This window comes from Xenopus laevis, chromosome 6S (genome assembly GCF_017654675.1).
Source record: "Xenopus laevis strain J_2021 chromosome 6S, Xenopus_laevis_v10.1, whole genome shotgun sequence".
In the NCBI taxonomy this organism is placed as follows: Eukaryota; Metazoa; Chordata; class Amphibia; order Anura; family Pipidae; genus Xenopus; species Xenopus laevis.
In genome coordinates, this window is record NC_054382.1 from 105,785,812 (window position 1) to 105,805,714 (window position 19,903).

Sequence of the window (19,903 nt, forward strand, 5' to 3'; positions counted from 1 at the left end):
TTTTAAGGGTTTCTGCTGTTCGGAGAGGCCAGATAGAATACCCACCAGGAGAAAAAGCCTCCCATCAATCAGCTCTTCTACACAGGTGAACATGTTTGTGTGCAGTCTCAATGCTGGGATGTCAATTAGGCCTGATTGTGATACGGCTTCTTGCCTTATGTTAAAATACAATATACAGAACATTATTCCTTCTTTTCAGAACCAGACAGGTGCATCACAATACAAGAGACAGGACGGAGTAATACCGCTGAGCTGGGATGACTGAAACAGGCAATGTGTTGGCGACGTCCGATACACTAACAAATAGAAAACATTTAGGGGTATATTTATCAAAGAGTGAAGTTAATAGTGAAGTTCCGCCACTAGAGTGAAATTCCGCCACTCTCCATTCATTTCTATGGGATTTTTATAGGCGTATATATCAAAGGGTGAACTTTCACCCACTGATAAATATGCCTTTCAAAATCCCATAGAAATGAATTGAGAGCTGCGGAATTTCACTCTAGTGGCGGAACTTCACTCTTTGATAAATTTACCCCCAAGTGAGGCAAAAATGCAAGCAGGTGCAAGCAGGTGTTGTAAAATCTTAGGGGGTGTGAATTTATGGCATAATACTACTGGCCGGCCTTTATTTCATCAGCAGTGTGTGCTATAGGCACAATAATCCCTGGAGAGCAAGTTGCCGCCACAACCTATGGGGCCTATTTATATATGAAAGTTTGAAAAATGGATATTCCTCCACCCCATGTTGTTGTTCTCCCAAATGTTTCAGCAAAAATCCAAATAGTTACCAATATCCAAATATCTGTACATTTATTACGGTTTTCTCTTCCACCAAGGGAACAATAAATATTTGTGCAAAAAAAATGTAAAATACACTGCATCCTAAAAGCACGGAATATTTTATTTGCTGAATGCAATTTTTTGTATAACTGGAAGAAATGGGAAAAAACGGAGGAGCAAAATAGATGTTTCCAGGCATTGACAAATAAGCTCCTAGGTGTTCAAGCAGAATTTTCTTATTACCGGTAGCTTCTCAGGAGCTATACAAGTGTTCAAAACATTTCTGGGTTTGTCCAGATGAGTGCTATGATTGGCTGCTGGTTAGCCCCATAATAACTACCAGCTTGCAGGAGCCTCTCATTGATTGTGCCATTATGTATTGCAGCAGGACAAATCCTTACTTTATCCTTGCACCTAAAAAATATTACCACCTGCTTTAGGGCTCTTACAGACGAGCGTTTGAAGCTGCGCTCCCTTGCGTTCCGTTTTTATGCGTTCAGCCGCAGGGAAGCGCAGGAGTAGACGCATTCAGTTTTTTCAATGGGGCTGTACTCACACAGGCGCATGTAGGTGCCGAACGCAGGTTGAGACACAACATGCTGCATTTTTCCTGCATTCGGCAACTACTTGCGCCTGTGTGAGTACAGCCCCATTGAAAAAAACTGAATGCATCTACTCCTGCGCTCCCCTGCGGCTGAACGCATAAAAACGGAACACAGGGGAGCGCAGCTTCAAACGCTCGTCTGTAAGAGCCCTTAGGGCTTTAGTAGCAAGATGTCGCCCAGACTACAGTTGCAGACTGTCCATGCGTGAGGCAAGGCAGCTTTCTTGTACAACTGAGGACAGGACTAACTGCAAAAAAAAGTTACAAGTAAATTGTGTATCCCAGAAGATTTTATATATATATAATATATAATTTCTTCATAAACATATGCTGTAAATTGCAGGGTACAAAGTGTCCAAGCGATTTGATTGGCTGTAGAAAAGGGAGCCTACAAACTAGTTCTATCAAAGTTCTCGTGAGCTGAAAAGCCACAGGGAGCAGTCGGTACAAGGAAATTCTCTCTTTAATACTGAAGTACCTTTTCTTTTTTTTTCTTTTTTTTTTTTTTTAATTGACACCACATTTTTACAAAACAAAATCACAAATAAAACTTTTTTTCAACTTAAATTATTGCTTGTTTATACATAAGCTATATTGTATGTACCATAAAAAATATTTTCACCCTGTTATTGGAAAAACAACAAATTGCGAAAGAACTGAAATTAAGTGTAAAAGTTGGAATTGGATCGGCTTCCAGTAAATAAAGTACTTTACAGGCAGGTCCTACGGCTGCAATGTCGCCATGCTACCACGCGGAGTATTCGTTCCATGGCCTGCTGGAAAAACCTGCAGTTGCTCGTGCTCCTGTTCACAAACAGAACTGTGCAGCAGTAGAACTGAATGACAACTGTCAGTTTTCTACCTGCATCTGAAGAACAGTTTTTTTTTTACACTGATAAATATGTAACACACAGCAAAGCATTTGGACTGCAGCAGAAGGAGGAGGGGATTCCAGGATTCGAATGGTTTTGGACGCTACGTCACGTTACACAGTTCCCTGCTATCCCTACTCACATGGTTTAATTCTACTTTATCACCACATCGGGGGTATTTGCCTGTGAATAGGGCAAGGCTTTGATACAGTTAGCTCTGGCCTATCAGTGTATTATACTGGCTTCCACCCCTTCTGCAAATAAAAATTTGTATTTTCTCAATCAAACCAAAGAAAAAATAAAAAAAAAAGTGATACGTCAGCGACAGTATTTACTGGGCCGATGGCCCGCGGGCCATGAGGTCAGAAGCCAGTGTCAACAACTCGTGAAGTCAAGTGAGGAATTGAAACATTAAAGAGCATAGTTGTCTTTAAATACATACAATTAAATACATTCATTTTCAGAGAGTTCAGTTACATTTGCCGGTCCATAATGACGTCGCAGAAGGTATCTAAGTTGCACTAAGGTGAATGCAGTGAACAGACGGGGCCGCCTGTTGGCTTTCTCTAGCTTCCAACTGCCAGATGAGGGCGCTGTTCCTCGGACAACTGCTTCAGCTCAGAATTGGGAGGCAGATCAGGCTTACAGTGCTTTGCTAGTTGCTCCAGCAGAGCTTGGCTGGCTGCCGGGCCAGTCTCTAAGAACACTACAGAGCTGGCTGAGCTCTTCTGACCACACCACTCTTCCGGCCAGTGAACATGGTCAGCAGATTAAAAACATTTTGTAATCTTTCGGGTCAGCAGTATTTCTGTTGGAGGAAAAAGAATAATAAGAGTTATTTGCAAACCAAATACAGTTTCTTTCCTAAGCCTTCATGAGACATTGGGTTCATCCCCTTGTGGAGACTTAACACATTGGGTCCAACTAGTCAGCTGAACCCCGGGCAAATCTCTAGGAAAGAGTATGTGTAACAGTTGGCGGATGAGAAGCATTGGCAGACCGGATTCTGTCTCCAGAGAGACTGATTACATTCTAATAGCGGTGTCGGAAAGCCATCAGGCACCACAGAAGTCCCTGCACATAGGGTTGGTCATTTGATGGAAATTGGCCAAACTATAATTGGTCTCTCCCAGAGTGAAACACCAAAATGTAAAAATAAAAACCCCCATAAAGAGAAAAGCCCCATCCACTAATCTCCATTGGCCCCCTCCCTGCTTCCTCCCCGCATAGTCTATTACTTGAAAAAGTGTCCATGGATGTAATGCGGATCCATTGATGCGGAGCTCATAGGCACCATCTTTGGATTTTTACGCTAAAGGAAAGCAGACACTGAGCTTTTTGGAGCATGTTGGAGCCAGTGCAATATTAGTGCCAACTTCGAATGCGCCAGAAAGCTCTGTAAATTATAGAAGGAAAAGAAGAGGATCCTAGGATGGCGTCCATGAGCTCTGCTGCTTTTCTATTTATGAGGGTTTTGTTCTCCTTTATGATATCTTGTATATTATATATTGAACTTACTGTTCCAGCCCAGAGGTTAGGTATTCCTCTTAACAGGCACCATCCATGGCTTTAATATTGTCCACAGCAGTGACCCCATGATTTGCATGCCAGTGGGCTCTCAGATTAGGGATTGTCAGATATGATTATAAAATTAGCAGAGAGCAAGGTTATAGTTGGCATAATAGCTGGTACCTCAGTGTTCATCATTGTGAATTCATTTGAAATCAGAATGAACTTGATTCTATCATGTAAGAGAGTTCATTACTAACCAGCGTTGTATTGTGAATTATATACTGCATTTATACAGTATACTAAATCAGCAGAAAAGAAGATGGGGAGCTACTGGGGCATCTTTGGAGACACAGATCTTTACTGCTAAAGGTCTGTGGTTGCCTTCGGCTTGTATAGAAACCCAACACATATGGAGTAATATGTCTAAACTAATTTTTTGTTGACCTTAAAATTAGAAAGTTCCTAATTCCTAAAGCACCTAATCCTTTTACATTTCTATCTATGGATACTACTAGTAGCAATATTTAAGACAATTTATATGTTTGTTTCCATATCCATCTTACCCAATACAGACAGGGCTCAAGCTTAGAGTTAATCAAACTGGGACTTTATACTGAGGTCGGCGCAATATTCCAACAGAGATTTGCTCTTAAAATGTTAACTGTGCTTGTTATTCACTTTATTACCCAACGTTGGTTACATCATGGCTGCCACGCTAATGGGCAAGCACTGAATTATTCACTACAACTGGTTTTGGATAGAGGACAGAGATATAAAATCTGAAGCTAAAGCCAAATAAAAAACAGAATAACGAGTTGCTTAAGAATGGGGAGGGAACATGAATCATTGATGCAGTTTGTAGTTTTCATGGCACGTAATAGTTATGGATACCATCAAACCCTAAAAGCTGTAATTAGCTGCGCACTGACCTAATTATTTATTGTGGTTTTTAAAGGTCGTCTGGGGGTATTTAATAAAGTATATCAGGGACAAAGCTTGTATTAGGGCATTTTGTTCTGGCAGTAGAGGGCTGAAGCTTTGTGTCTCTCTACCCCGACACATTTACATACTAAAAAATACAATTCCAAGCAACTTTCCAATGCCCATTCATTGTAAATTACTGAAAGCAGTATTTGTCTATTTACATTCTCGGCACTCCTGGCTGCGACTCCTGAAACAATGTTGCAAGCCAGCGGTCCAGCACCATAATAAAAAAAACGGAGTCCAATATTTTTCAAAATGTTACTAATTTATTTAAACGGCCCTGCGGCTGAGGAACGTGCCACTGAGAGGAACACTCCCCACGTCAGTATGTGTTTTGGTAAGAGGAGCTCAGGCCCAGAGTCCAGTGTAAGTGACCCCCCCCGGGGGGGGGGCAGTGATATTTACTTTGCTTGACCTATATTGGAAGTGGACCTGTCACCCAGACACAAAAATCTGTTTAATAAAAGTCCTTTTCAAATTAAACCTGAAATCCAATTTCTATTTTTTATTAAAACATTCAAAGCTGTTGTAAACTCATTTAAAATCTCAGCTGTCAATCGAATATTGTTTGCCCCTCCTCTATGCCTTAGGCAGAGGCGGGGCAGACAATTACTTTCACTTTCTATTCAGCACTTCCTAGATGTCACTGCTCTCCACACATTGCCCCCTTCTCTTCAACATTAATTAATTGTGTAACCAAGGCATGGGGATGGACATCGGGTCTCCCATTCTGGTGCACAAACAAGATTCTGAGATGATACAAGACTTGCCTTAATAACAGTGACCACAAAATGGCTGCTGCCTGCTTGCTATAATTATGAATTCCCAGACTGAAGGAAACAAGATTCAAATAATTTATATTGTGTAATTAAAGTTCATTTTGCTTGACTAATGTGATAAAATAGGATTTAGAATAATTTTTTTGGGTGACGGATCCCCTTTAAGGTAGGGTTCACAGCTTTGATAGGTAGACGGGGGTGGGGGGTAGGGTGGGACAGTGAAGTTTAGGGGCAGAACAGTGGTATCAGGGATATGACATGCAGCCCATGACTGGCCAAACTGTGCATCAATTAGGGCAGAGTCCTAAGATCTAGACAGGCAGTTAGGAACCGAACGCCAGTAAATCAAAATAATAAAGGAAGGAGAACTCCGGCAGAATCTCTGCAAAACTTTTATTTCAGGTTGTGGTTACACGACATGTTTCGGGTAGATACCCTTTATCAAGTGTACACTTGTAATGAAACCACAACCTGGAATAAAAGTTTTGCAGAGATTCTGCCGGAGTTCTCCTTCCTTTATTATTTTGATTTACTGGCAGTAGCACAGTGGAGTTGTTGGCACAGAGCAACTTAATTGGAAGCAGAACATTCAATTCCTCTTCAGCTGTACAGACCAGAAACAACCCTTTACCTTATGAACCAAACAGCCTGTGTAAAAAAACAGACAGATGGCAATCCTAACTGAAAGGATAATCAAACTTTAAAAAAGAAATCTAAAAATAGCTCAGGGTGCTTTTTGCAGTTTTGTATATTATACTTTTTTTTTAGTTTCAGATCTACATTTTTAGTAACTGCCAATATAATGAATTTTATAACAAGAGTGCCACCTTCTGGTCAGTTTCTGTAGCTGTACATGGAAGAAATAGGAGACAATTGTTCAGAAGGAAAACTGAGCTGTTCTGATGTTGCTCTGCTCAAGAAAGAGATGGGAAACAGGTTTCTGATTTTCTGATTCCTTCCCTTAGAGTGACAGAACACGAAGGGGTATTTCTTAAAAGTTTTTTGAACAAACGCCCAACCACAAATGCTCTTAATTTGCTAAAAAAAAAAAAACCAGAACAAAAGAAGCACATGCGGAAAAAGTGGTGACAAAATTGATCACCAAATCCGAATTGATCGACTAGAAAACCACAACTTTTTTGGACTGTAACACAAAAACCAGAGTCAAATGCCTGAAACTGTCTAAGATCAACAAGGCAAGATACCTCGTCCAATTGTAAAAAAAAAAAATTATATCTGCCATTGACTTCTACAAGACAGGTTTTAGCTGGAGTATTTTCCGATTCACATTTGTCGCATAATGAATCCCGAAAAATCCCGGCAGTTGTTTCCCCACAACTTTTTCTGATTTTTGGATCAGAAAAGTTCAAACTTAGCTAAATGTGCCCATAAATGTAAATAACATTGTGCCATGCCAATATATATTTTCTTGCCCAAAAAAAGGAAAACTAGCATTCCATTGCACAAGCTGGGCACACACAATGGCAACACAAATACCAAGCAGGCGAACCTATAAGACTTGCATCTGTTAGCTAAACTTCCATACAGAGCAACAGAAAGAATTGTATTGTAATAATAATTATTTGTATTTTGTGTATCACATTCATGACATTTAGATTTGTAGGTTGAAAGGGCAGAGGCTAATGAATCTATTTTAATGGCTCATATATATATATATATATTTTTTTTCACCAATGCCATACATATAAAAGGATTGCTGTACATTATTTATGTGTTGTGTTCATTAGATGTAAGTAACCAAGCTAAAGGCTGCACACTGATCCTAAAAAAAAATATCAATTGTTTATTTGTGGACGAACCTTTATGAAAACCCAGAAATATTTAAGGTTTTCCATTAGTTGTTAGATTAAAACATATATGAGGGGAAGCATTTTGCCTACACACCACAGATATTTTTTTTTAAAGAAGCAGTATATTCCCTTTAAGCATGAATACAATGAATAGGGCTTGTGTGAATATACTTTTTACATATTGTTTTAATAAAGATTTTTTTTTTAATTCTCGAGGGAAACTGAAACGACTTCATCTTTGTTCCTTGCCAGGTAGACATTTTGATTACAAACCATTTACCATCACCCCTTTGCAGGAGTCCATAATGCAGGGAATTATTTAAACTGTTGTAATCTATTACAAGGAATAAAGATGGCGTGGCTTCAGTTTCCCTGGTTGCCCTGTTTAGCTCAAATAATAAAAACCATAGATTTTTTCATGATTAAAACAACAGGCAAAAGCTATGCTCAGCACAAGCCCTCTCCACTGTAACCATGTTGAACAAGGGGGAAAGACTGCCCTTTTAATGTTTTGGTTGCGCCACATGTGCTGTTTGAAGAAAAGGAAACAGAAAAGAATACCACTACCCCTTCCAGAGCCTCTTTGGGATAATTTAGTCCTAGTTAAGCTTGTTATTTAATAGGGAGGTGGCGATGAATGTGTTTGGGGTGCACTATACACTTTTGGAACTACAGCAATGAAACTGTTTTTATGCGTATATGTGGACATTAGGAAAGTGCCCTATTGTACATATGTAACCCTTTGTAGGGGCTAAAGGGGAAGTATACTGTTATATGTCAGGGACTGTGCCAAACACATAATAGTATATAAGATTTACTAAATATCTTTTTTTTTTTTTTTTAAAGAAAAAGCATGCAGTAGTCTTAAAGGGGTGCTTCATCTTCAAGGTAACTTCTTCTGACTCCCTCCAGCTTTCAAATAGGGGTCACTGACCCCATTTAAACAACAAATGCTCTGAAAGGCTACAAATGTATTGTTACGGTTACTTATTACTCATCTTTCTATTCAGGCCCCCTCCTATTCATATTCCAGTCTCTCATTTAAATCAGCGCATGGTTGCTAGGATTATTGGGACCCTAGCAACAAGATAGCTGAAATTGTAAACGGGAGAGCTGCTTGAAAAAAAACTAAATAAATAACTCAAAAACCACAAATAATAAAAAATGAAAACCAATTAGAAATTGTTTCGGAATATCACTCTCTACATCATACTAAAAGTTAATATAAAGATGAACAACCCCTTTAATATTAGTGCTGCTTTATATAAATACTGCAAAGAAGAATTATGGTTAAAAACAGATGCAAAAAATGTACTGACCTGCTCTGGGCCCATTGAAGATAACCCTGATGTAGGCACAGAGGTCACTGAGGTCATGTTGATTTGCCCGGTCATCTGGTTCATGTTGTTCATGCCATTCCCATTGGCTGCCATTGACACACTGATGTTCATGTTGTTACTGTTGTACATGCTGGTGCCACTTTGTTGCCCAAAATGTGGAGGGGACTGTTGTGAAAACATGCTGTGACATATACAAGAGGATTTAATCACAATGTCCTCCAGAAGAAATTCATTCATATGTTGGTATGTAACAGGCTAATACCATTGTGCTATATATTTTGCCTCCTTTAAATAAGCTGGTCTGAAGGCTAGTAACAACGATTTATAGCTAGTGCTTTTCATTCAGTAACTTCATCTGAGCACAACAAGGGTAGAGGGCAGCAGAAGCAATTAAATCACTGTGCTGGGTTTGGGGCACTACTCTAACCAACGAGAGCCTGGCATAGCTCATTAATAGCATGAGGAAAGTGCCCTATTCAGAAGGCTTCTCGTTGGCAAGAGCTTCTGCGTAGGGTGCAAGAGGTGATAGGGAATTCTGCCCCTTAAACGGAGAAACATAGATGCTATTGGCGGGCCGTCACTTTACTTGCCGACTACCCAGCACCCTACGCTTTACAGCCTTTAACTCCGCATTAAATCATTAGTTCTCTTTAAATATTTTCCCTAGTTCTTCAGGGTTGGCGCAGTGATACACTATGCAGCCGGCTTTCAAGCTGGACTTTCAAGTACTATGCAAAATGGCTAAATGCAAATAAAGGATATGATACTTGTGGTGTATTAAAGGGGACCTGTCACCCTAAGAAATAACTCTAAATCCTATTTTATGATATAAGTCTAGCAAAATAAACTTTACTCACACTATATAAAAGTATCTAAATATGGTTTCTTCTGGTCTTGGAATTCACAATCCCTTGAAACAGGCAGCAGCCATTTTGTGGACACTGTTATTAAGTCAAGCTTTAGATCATGCCAAAATCTTGTTTATGCATCAGAATGGGGTACCTGATGCCCATACCCATGCACTGTCTACACCAGTGATCCCCAACCAGTAGCTCGTGAGCAACATGTTGCTCTCCAACCCCTTTGATGTTGCTCCCATTGGCCTCAAAGCAGGAGATTATTTTTGAATTCCAGGCTTGGAGGCAAGTTTTGGTTGTATAAAAACCAGTGTACTGCCAAACAGAGCCTCAATGTAGGTTGACAATCCACATAAGGGCTGCCAAATGGCCAATCACAGCACTTATTTGTCACCCCAAGAACATTTTTCATGCTAGTGTTGCTCCACAACTCCTTTTACTTATGAATGTTGCTCACGGGTTCAAAAGGTTGGGGATCCCTGGTCTACACCATTAGATGGTGAGGAGGGAGGGGGGATGTAAGAAGTACAGTGACATCTAGGAAGTGCAGAATGGAAAGTGAAAGTAATTGCCTGCCCCGCTTCTATGCCTAAGGCATAGAGGAGGAACAGGCAATATATGATTGACAGCTGGGAGTGTTAAACGAGTATATAATAGGTAGAGATGTTTTAATATATAAAAATAATTTTGAGTTTCATGTTTAATTTTAAGAGGACTTTTATAATACAGCTTTTTATGTTTGGGTGACAGGTCCCCTTTAACTTAAAGGTTAAAGGGGCAGTATGTTGACACAATGAGTGCAATGAATAGGGTTTGTGCTGAACATACTTTTTACTATTGTTTTAATCACAAAAAATATATGGTTTTGTTATTTCTTGAGCTAAACAGGGGGATTGAAGATATGCCATGTTTGGTCCTTGTAAGACTACCAGGAAACAACCCCTCCCTTTAACCCTAGTTCAAAAAATGGCAAAAACAATATGTTTATCCTGGCAGTAGACAAAAAGAGGACAGCCGTATTCATTGCACTCATGTTGAACAATGGGGTATGCTGTCCCTTTTAAGCAGATATCAGGGTGCCGACCACTAAAATGGTGCCAAGTAAAACAAACAATGCACCAAAGCGCTATATACCTCTCTATACACCAATAGAAAATACTATAATGCAGGAGAAGGCTTCTATTAGAAATCCTTTACTTGGCCAGAACTAGATATTGGACCAAGTGATTGCCATTGAGATTAATGGGAATCAAATGCCAACAGAGCTACTTAACACTTGGGCAATGAGAGGCCCAGAATTTCTACACGTGTCATTGCCACTAAAGTTTGTTAAACACACATGAAGCCACTAAAAATGCCAGAAACTAGCTAGTCTCTTAGCTCGTCTGAGAATATGACACTGAGATCAGGCCTTAAACCAATGTTTTCGGATAACCTTTAAGAATACACATTGCCAAATTACCTGTTTCCAGCAGGATTCCCCTGGGCCCATCCATTCAGCTCCGACTGGTACGCAGGATTGGCCTGTGACTGCTGCATCATAGAACTCTGAATATGGCCCATTCTAGGTGACATGATTGGACTTTGTGGGGTTGTTGCTCCAGTGAATCCTGGGTCTGACTGTTGACTCATTCCTAAGAAACAGTTTAGTGGGGAGGTTAGGGGACCATAGAAGTGTAAGCAACAAACAAACACCTAAAGCAGATCTGTTCTAAAGATGCATATCTATTCTTGTTACTTATCCTTCTATTCAGGCCCTCTACTAATAATCTTCCAGTCTGTCATTCCAACCTGGTTGCAAGGGTAAGCAGGGCCCTAACAACCAGGTGAGAATTATGGGAACTGTGCCAAAATCAGTACCACTGTGCTATTTATAAGCATTACAGGAGTTGCTATATGACACTCCAACACTCTTAGAGCTCAGGTGCTGTCCATGGAGAGCCAGATCTGCCAGACACACTGGATTGGGAGCAGCCACATTCCTATAGGCAGGAAAATGAATTCACTCTAATCTATAGGAGAATCTCACCAACACCAGTCCTGTGTCATTGACAGATCTGGCTCTGCATGGACTGCAGAATTAAAGGACTGGGTACATTCATAGGCTGTGCAAAATAAAAAATATAATATATTTAGTAAACTAAAAATATAATGTATAAAGGCTGGAGTGACTGGATGTGTTACATAACAGAACATTACTTCCTGCTTTGCAGCTCTCTTGGTTTCCACTGATTGGTTACCAGGCAGAAACCAATCAGTGATTTGAAGGGGGCACATGGGTCATAACTGTTGCTTTTGAATCTGAGCTGAATGCTAAGGATCAATTGCAAACTCATTCAACAGTTACTGTACATCCCATGTGGCCCCCCTTAAAGTCACTGCCAGAGTTAGAGAGCCGAAAAGCAGGAAGTGTCCTGGCTATTATGTTAGACATCCAGTTACCCCAGCCTTTATACATTACATATTTGGCTAACTAACTATATTAGAAACATTTTTTTAATTTTGCACAGCCTATCTATTTACCTAGTTTTTATTTTGACACTGAACTGTTCCTTTAAAAGCAGTAGTTCTTTGGTAATGTAAGTAACCACGGTTCCCTTCATTGACAAGATGATTACAACAGGACATAGTGAAATAACAAAACCCCAAAATCAAATAAATCACAGACCAATTGCAAAGTATGTAATAACAGCATACTACTGCTATCTCCAACAATACATTAATTTAAGGGGAACTATCTTGAAAACAAAAGTTCCACATAAGCTTTTTTTCACGGAAGAAACTGTCAAAATACAATGTTAGCCATTCTGTACTGCTTCTGAAATAAGCCAGATACTCTACACAAGCTCCACTCTACAATTTGTCTCTACATCCAGGCTTTGTATCGGAGTCAGTTTTTTGGAAAGAATTAGCTTTTCATACAATGAGGTCTCTGTGGCAGGCTTGAGCATTTTGGGAGGCCAAATCTGGACCACAGGCCTCCAGTTGGACCTTGATTTACGAAAGACAGAAAACCGTAATAGGGTCAGATTGGCCTGTGAGGATAATGGAAGCATCTGGCAGGCCCCATTGTCTGATAAATCTCAGTAGGTTTTAATTTGTACCATAGGGCTGTATAGTACAGGTACCATTTAATACATTCTATATCCAACAGAGCATAGAGTGGACCCTAGCAGGATCGCTTGCGGGCATTGCAAACCTATGATATATTAGAGTTCACTGTCAATCCAACACACATACTCTGACACAAAGCCTGCATGTAGAGAGACCAACTGCTGAGATGTGGGAAAGAGTAACATGGTTATTTAAGAGTCTTACGATTAGAATGTTTCTGATTTCCATTAGATTAAGCTTTTATTTATTTTGTTTCATGACAGTTTCCCTTTAAAGATATGTGTTTCAGAAGTAGAAGTATTAGCTAGTATATTATATGTACAAATGTGGTAGGACTAGGTGAAACACTTTGGAATTATAATGTTCAAAGGGGAAATATAGTGTTGTGTCCAAGCTGTTCAGCCACTAATACACGGTGTGGCAAATAGTAACCAGTGGCATCATTTACACTAGAACCATATTGTGAAGTTGTTCAATAAAATGTAAAAAAAAGAGCACCAATTCCTGTTACATTTGTACACAGCCATTAAACACATCTACAAGAGAAGAAGCAGCTGCACAAGTGGAGCAAGCCAAGCCCATGGGCACACAGAGACAAGGTGAAAGCATGAAGTGGAAATGAGTGGATAAGATGCAGGGAGTGCCAGAGCAGCAGGTAAAGTTCTCAGAACAGCAACACAGCAGCAGCCATTGTAAGTGAACATTCAGATGGAATTGCCTTTGCTGTTACAGGTATAGGCTTGGCAAATTCAGTGAACTGGCCTATTACAAATAAATGAATAGAAATTATAGGTCAATGGATGTTAATAATGTGTTAGTAGTCACATGCAGTTATTTCCCCCTTTGTTTTGTACCACCAGAATATTTTTAAGGCAAGGGAAAGTGGAGGGGGGAAGGTGTTATGATGATAAATAATTGGTCTTTTCTAGGGGGTGTTTCCTGATGTCAGCTGCTGGGGACTGACACGTAATAATGTCCTACGCCACACCAGTAGGCATACGGAACAGCACAATAACTTGCCTCTTGGTGAAATGTGCCACTTTCCAGGCATCCATAAAGGTATTGCTGTGACTCCTATTTTAGTAGTCGGTTTCCTATAATTATGAATGAAGAGGACTTCACAAAGCAGCCAGATTAGAGGCACAGACGTGGTGCTTCAGATAAACATATTCAGCCTTTTAGGCATTTGTGAAGTGAATTAGCTATACAGTAATATTTGAGGAATATAAATCCAGTCACTTGTAAGAACTAGTCAAGCCTATGGAGACTGCAGACATGTAAAGGTCCCTGAAGGGAAGGACTGCAATGTACTGCTTTGCAATAGGTTGCAGGCCTGCGCAATGCCAGATAGGATAAGCAAGACCTGCGTTTAAAGTTGAAGGTGGTACCTGAGTTGGCAAACTGGAAGGCATTGTGCTGCATTTGGGGATTCATGACAGGCCCATACTGTCCTCCCATGCTCCCCATGATCCCTTGGTTAGCCAGATTCATCTGGGAGCCATGCAAAGAACTGTGAGAGAGCGACTGTGACCCAGGGCTGGGGGGCACTGGGGAAAAAGGACTGGTGAAAGGTGGCGGGGATGGAATTCCAGTACCGTAGTTCGGAGGAAATGGAAACTGCTGCGTACTGCCTTGTGGGATCCGTGGGCTGTTTATTGATGCAGGAATGCCTCCAGAGCCCACCATGTTAGGGGGCATAGCCAGGCCTTGGCCTCTCATCATCATGGCCCTGTGTTGCTGCTGTTGTTGTTGTTGTTGCTGCTGTTGTTGTTGTTGTTGCTGCTGCTGCTGTTGTTGTTGTTGTTGCTGCTGAAGTTGCTTTTGGCGTAGGTGTTGGCTCAATATCTCTCTCTGCCTCTGTGCCAACATCTGTGCATTGATGGGCCCCTGCAAACAGACAGCATAATTAATCCTTTTCATATACAGATTGGATGACTTCTTTTCTCCGTCAGGACAAAGCATAATGACAATTATTGCATTTTTTAAGGTTTCTGACAGTAACACAGTAACCGTGTTACCAGGGCTAATGAAAAATGAAAAGACATGTCCAGTTGTTTCATCCTTATAGGCCCCTACAGGAGAAGGCCAAAATGTTTGTTAAAGGATAAGTCAACCTTAAAAACAAGTGATTGTAAAATTGATGAGTGTGCTATTCTAAGCACTTTTTTAATTCCAAGATATTAAAGGTCACATGTAATGTTAACATCAATGAATTTTGTTACAGCAGCGCCACCTGCTGGTCATTTTCCGACAAGTCTGACCACCAGGTAGTCAAAGAAATAGTTGTCAGGAGATAGAAAGATGCTGCTCTGATGTTCTTCTGGTTAGGAAAAAATTTAGAAACCTTTCTCAAATCATTCCTAACCAGAAGAACATCACAGCAGACTCTTTCTTTCTCCTGACAACTTCCTTGGCTACTTGGTGGTCAGAAAATGACCAGCAGGTGGCGCTGCTGTAACACAATTCATTCATTTTAACAGTACATGTATCCTTTAATATCTTGGAATTAAAAAATAAATAATGAATGTACACTGCAAAAGTGCTTAGAATAGCACCCTCCCCAATTTTTTTTTTTCACTTATTTTTAAGGTTTACTGATCCTTTGAGGGACCACCATCATCAAGACCATCATGTATTTTGGATTTAAATTTCAGTATGGTGATCAATTGGCTAAATATCACATCCATTGTGAGAGAAGGGAAAGAAGTGTTGTTACATAGTGTACATACCTGCTCTCTCAGCTGCCCTGGTACTCCAGGTCTCATTGCCAGATTCATGTTTGAGACATTATTTATTGGGTTCATTAATTGCTGCCGGTTCTAAACAACAGAATATAATAAAAATGTAAGTAAACTTATCCTCATAATGCCCACTCTCTGTTGTCAGAATTACTCCTTGCTTGCAATTTGCATGGGAGGGGTGTTAGAGATGCCCCAAAGAACCTGCTCAATTTGATAAAATGAAATGCCCATGTGTAAAGTTTAATAATTCTGCTCCTTAATGTCAAGCACAAATCTGGCCACACTGCACTGGGAAGGCTAATCCTGTTGGAATAGGGACTTAATCTACAGGTTATAGAAGTGCAGTGCATACTGACTCAGAGGGTGGGTGGGGGAGATAGTGCAACTCCCTTTCGACCAAGAGCACATACACAGGTTATTAATTACTTCCTGCAGTACTCGATGCTGGAATTACAGGACTTATTATTTGTAATAGTAAAACCTCCACCTGACTCATTGCACTGTTAAACAGGTTTTGTATTTGGCACAGCCATTTCATTTATAGCCAACAAATGAATACGTTGTGTGTTCTGTGCAATGTATGTAATAAAATCTGTAAAGATGCCTCTTTACCTTAAATATGGCCTTATACAGAGACTATATGGACTGCTGCTAGAGGTGACACGAGTACAGGGAAATAATAACATGGTTAGGAATACCTGCGCTTGAAGGCGGTGCTGCAGTTGGAGTCTCAGCTGGTTTGGCTGGTTCTGCACCATTCCTGTCGGTCGTAGCCCAGGCCTGTTTTGCATACGCAAGATTCCATAGCTTGGACGCTGGCCCATAGGGTTGAAACCAGGATCCTGCATTGGTTGGTAACTATTCTGAGCCATCTGGCCCTGATTTGCATATGCATGGTTATAGACAGGCGGCTTTTGCTCCATCATTAAGTTTGATTCAGGACTTCCAAAGGATTCTTGTTCAACAGCCTGACCCTATACAAATACACAAACAGTGGTTCATTAAGAGAGAGAGAGGCAAAAAAATGAACAGTGATAAAATATAACAATATATTACACCTTAGACTTATGGCCCACACTGCATTGTGATCGCGCAGCTTATTACAGCAGTCACAACACAGATAAGTAGTAATCCTTGATCACCACTATAAGTCGTAGGTGATCAAAATGCCATGGGTGCGGTGCCATAGGATCTTAATTCACCGATGTGCATTGAACTGGGCACATCATTACAGAGACTGGCATTGTTTTGTGTTTAGCGTACCAGCATAATAGTATTCTTTGCAATTGCATATGTTGTCACTTCTGGTGTGCAGTGTCAATGCCAATATTATCATCCAATGAGCTTTGCAGGGCTATGGATGGAAAATGCTAAGGGAGTCATGGAATTACCGACAGGTCCTGGCTTCTGATAATTTCAGGATTCTTATAAATTCATTTTTGAGCAGGCTGGGTGGGTGGCTCTTGCAGCAAAATGCCAAGGAGCCTGTATACACCTTTGTGTAGTGTGCATGTTCTCCCTTAAAAGTGAATATTAATTTATAGCCTCACAATGAAAGCAAGTGTATGATATGTATCTATAGGCTTGGGCTGAGACCTGTTCAGTACAGAACAAGGACGAGGATAAGCAAGGCAGCAGGTAGAATGTGCTAGGGACACCGACAGTCAGTGCTGTGATTGACAGTTTACATCATGTTGTACAAATAATCACAGGAGCATCATAAATGTGTTGTGTAACTACTCCAGAACATGGGTAACATCCTGCTTTGTAACAATCAGCCCATCCTCAACAGGAGATTAAACATTGCCAATGTGCTGGTTTACCTGGCTAACCATCTCTGGGATTCCAAGGGCTCTGTCAATCTCTTCTAGTCCGTCAAAGTTTCTCAAGGCCATATAAAGCTGGTCCAGAAGGTTCCCATCGTCTGCAGGAGACTCGGACACAATTGGCTGACAAATCAAATCATCCGCAGGACTGCCAAATGGCTGCCTAAAATCGATCACATGCAAATGAGAATGGCTGTTTATGAACAGTGCTAGATAATTTGGCTAATCCCCTATTAGGGTAGGACCCAGAATACTGTATTACGAATACACCTTTTTAAAGGTGATATAAAGTATTTTAAACAATTCTTTCATCATTTGTAGCAATGCAGTAAAGTAACTTTCTAATCTCTGTTGGTTATATTCGCTTTACTGTTTTACTGAATAATTTCAGCTCACCGGTTTTGATTGTTGAAGGAGGGTTGCTCAATAGTCAAAATACGGTTAGGCCAGGGTGCGGTTTGGTTAGGGGGTGCTTGCTGCTGGGTGTACTGAGGACCGCTAATGTTCATATCGAGCTCAGAAGACCCTAAGAATATTGGACAGTGGGAAAATTGTGGGTTATGTAAGATAATAGCTACTATAATAGACTCCACAACAAATACAGTTTCATGCCACCCAGATGGTTATTTTGTGGAACTGTTATGCATATGCTACCTGTTATATTGAGGCACATAATAAGACATGAATACCTTCTTACCAGGCATGAAAACATATATTGCTACTGATCACTGAAAAGTGCTTTTTCACATTACAGGCTTTGCACTGACTGCAGTTGATCCTTAATTGTAATGAATACTGTATGCAAACTCTTGGATCAGCCTAGTGCCATCTGCATCCAGTGGGGGTCATTAAACAACACTGGGCAAATTTGCCCATGGGCAGTAACCCATGGCAACCAATCAAATTGCTGCATTCATTGTTCTACTTGCAGCTGGCTTTAAAAAGCTATTCACTGATTGGTTGCTATGGGTAACTGCCCGCGGGCAAATTTGCCCAGTGTTGATAAATGAGCCCCACAACTTTTATTAAAGGCAGACGCCAGCCAAAATGTCATCATTTGTACATCCAAACAGAACAATGTGCAGCTTTAGTATACTCACCAACCTTCCTACTGGCAGGATAAACACATTGGTTTGTCTTATAACTCCCAATAAGAACCCCACTGCTTTGCGCTAATGTCACTTACCCATATTCATTACTGCTGACTGAAGCACTTGCCTAGGGCACACTTGGCTGCCCGGCCTCATAGGAATGCTGGCAGTTGGACTGCGGGTCATGTCATGCCTGTTCATAGCAGTGCTTGTGGTCGGGCATGCTGGTCTCACAGCAGATGCCTGAGAGCCCCAGTCTCCTGGCTTTAATGGTGGCCTAGGGCCATTCACTCCTACAATACCTGCAGAAAAGCACATTTAGAAATTTAGCAATCCATGAATAAAGAACACAAGTTATTCTATAGCCTCTTCCTGGAGCTACAGCTCTGGATCCCACAGATTAACTGGATCTGGTGAGAATGCCCAATGCTGGATTTACTCTTCAGAGCAATGTGAGCTGATCTCTGAAGTTCTGAAACGCTATTATACTGCTTTATGAACTGAGTAGCTCCCTCAAGAGCCTTTCCTTATATTGGGGTCACACGTGGAAGTAAACAATTACCTGGGCTGCTGTTACGGACATTGCCTTGACTGCCCATCATTGCCTGGTTATTAATCACTCCAGACTGAGGCACAGTAGTGTACGGACCGCTGCTCCTCATTTGTGCAAAAGATCCTGCACTTGCTTGGCTTTGGAAATGAATGTCCAGTGGTAAATTCTGGTTTGGCAAGCGTCCCAGCTGTGCGGCCAGTTGGCTATTGAAACCATCTTAATAAAAATAGGAAACAAATGTTACGGACAGGCAATAATTAAAAGACGTGTATATAGGTATTTAAGAAGGCCAATGGCCGATAGGGACAGACACCGAAGCTGCAAGAATTTAAAGGTGCACATTTTACATAGAGAAAAGTTCCAAACAGACCTAGCTGTGTATGTGCTACATGAATATAACAGGGGCCTGAGACTATAAGATCCACAGGCTTAGGGATGGAGAGGAGGCTTAAAAAACAGCATTTACTATAGCAAAATGAAAAATGCCAAAAACATGGACATGTTTTTCCCCCCAAAAATTCACATTGCTCCCCTGTACTTGTATCCACCTCTGGAATTAAGTGCAAACCAGTACCCTAGACTTATTAGGGTAAATGAATGCACCAATTTATATTATGCAAATGTGAAAAAATATGGAGGGTAAATAAATAAATCATAATCTTATGCTAAACATTTGGGGTTGTACATGCTATGTGTGGCTCCACACTTCCCCATCAATCATTCCTTCAGAAACCAGCAGATGGCACTATTTATGTAGATATACAAATATGTTGGGGCTTTATACTGGCAGAGGTACAGACAAGATGATGTTGTTTGTAGAGATAAGTAACAGGAAGTTTAACTCAGAGGGTCTGATATCACTTACTGTTCTGCTGCATCCGGAGCATTCTCTGCTTTTGGGCCCAGGCAGGGAGACCTGTGCTGTTTTCACCAGCCAGTTGCATCAGGTCATTCATGATGGCTTGTTTATCCGCTGAGTTGCCATCATGCCGTGTGTCGGAGAAAAGCTGGCTTAGCTGGCTGTTTTGCAGGTCAT

General features: G+C 40.7%; 1 protein-coding gene across 5 annotated transcripts in view; it reads right to left on the reverse strand.

The window, feature by feature from the left end:
- Positions 1 to 1,655: 1,655 nt before the first annotated feature.
- The window catches only part of ncoa2.S (nuclear receptor coactivator 2 S homeolog), a 93,123-nt gene continuing 74,875 nt past the window's right edge, over positions 1,656 to 19,903 (reverse strand). For 3 of the 5 annotated variants that reach the window (XM_018268607.2, XM_018268606.2, XM_018268608.2), the window contains exons 11-21: positions 19,733 to 19,903; positions 18,877 to 19,083; positions 18,410 to 18,616; positions 17,620 to 17,749; positions 17,221 to 17,386; positions 16,096 to 16,371; positions 15,386 to 15,475; positions 14,045 to 14,543; positions 11,005 to 11,176; positions 8,665 to 8,866; positions 1,656 to 3,067 (exon numbers count right to left, since the gene is read on the reverse strand). The exon at positions 19,733 to 19,903 is cut by the window's right edge and continues 37 nt beyond it. In XM_018268607.2, the coding sequence (XP_018124096.1) occupies positions 3,056 to 3,067; positions 8,665 to 8,866; positions 11,005 to 11,176; positions 14,045 to 14,543; positions 15,386 to 15,475; positions 16,096 to 16,371; positions 17,221 to 17,386; positions 17,620 to 17,749; positions 18,410 to 18,616; positions 18,877 to 19,083; positions 19,733 to 19,903 (2,132 nt within the window). In that variant the 3' untranslated portion in view covers positions 1,656 to 3,055. 5 annotated transcript variants of the gene reach the window in all.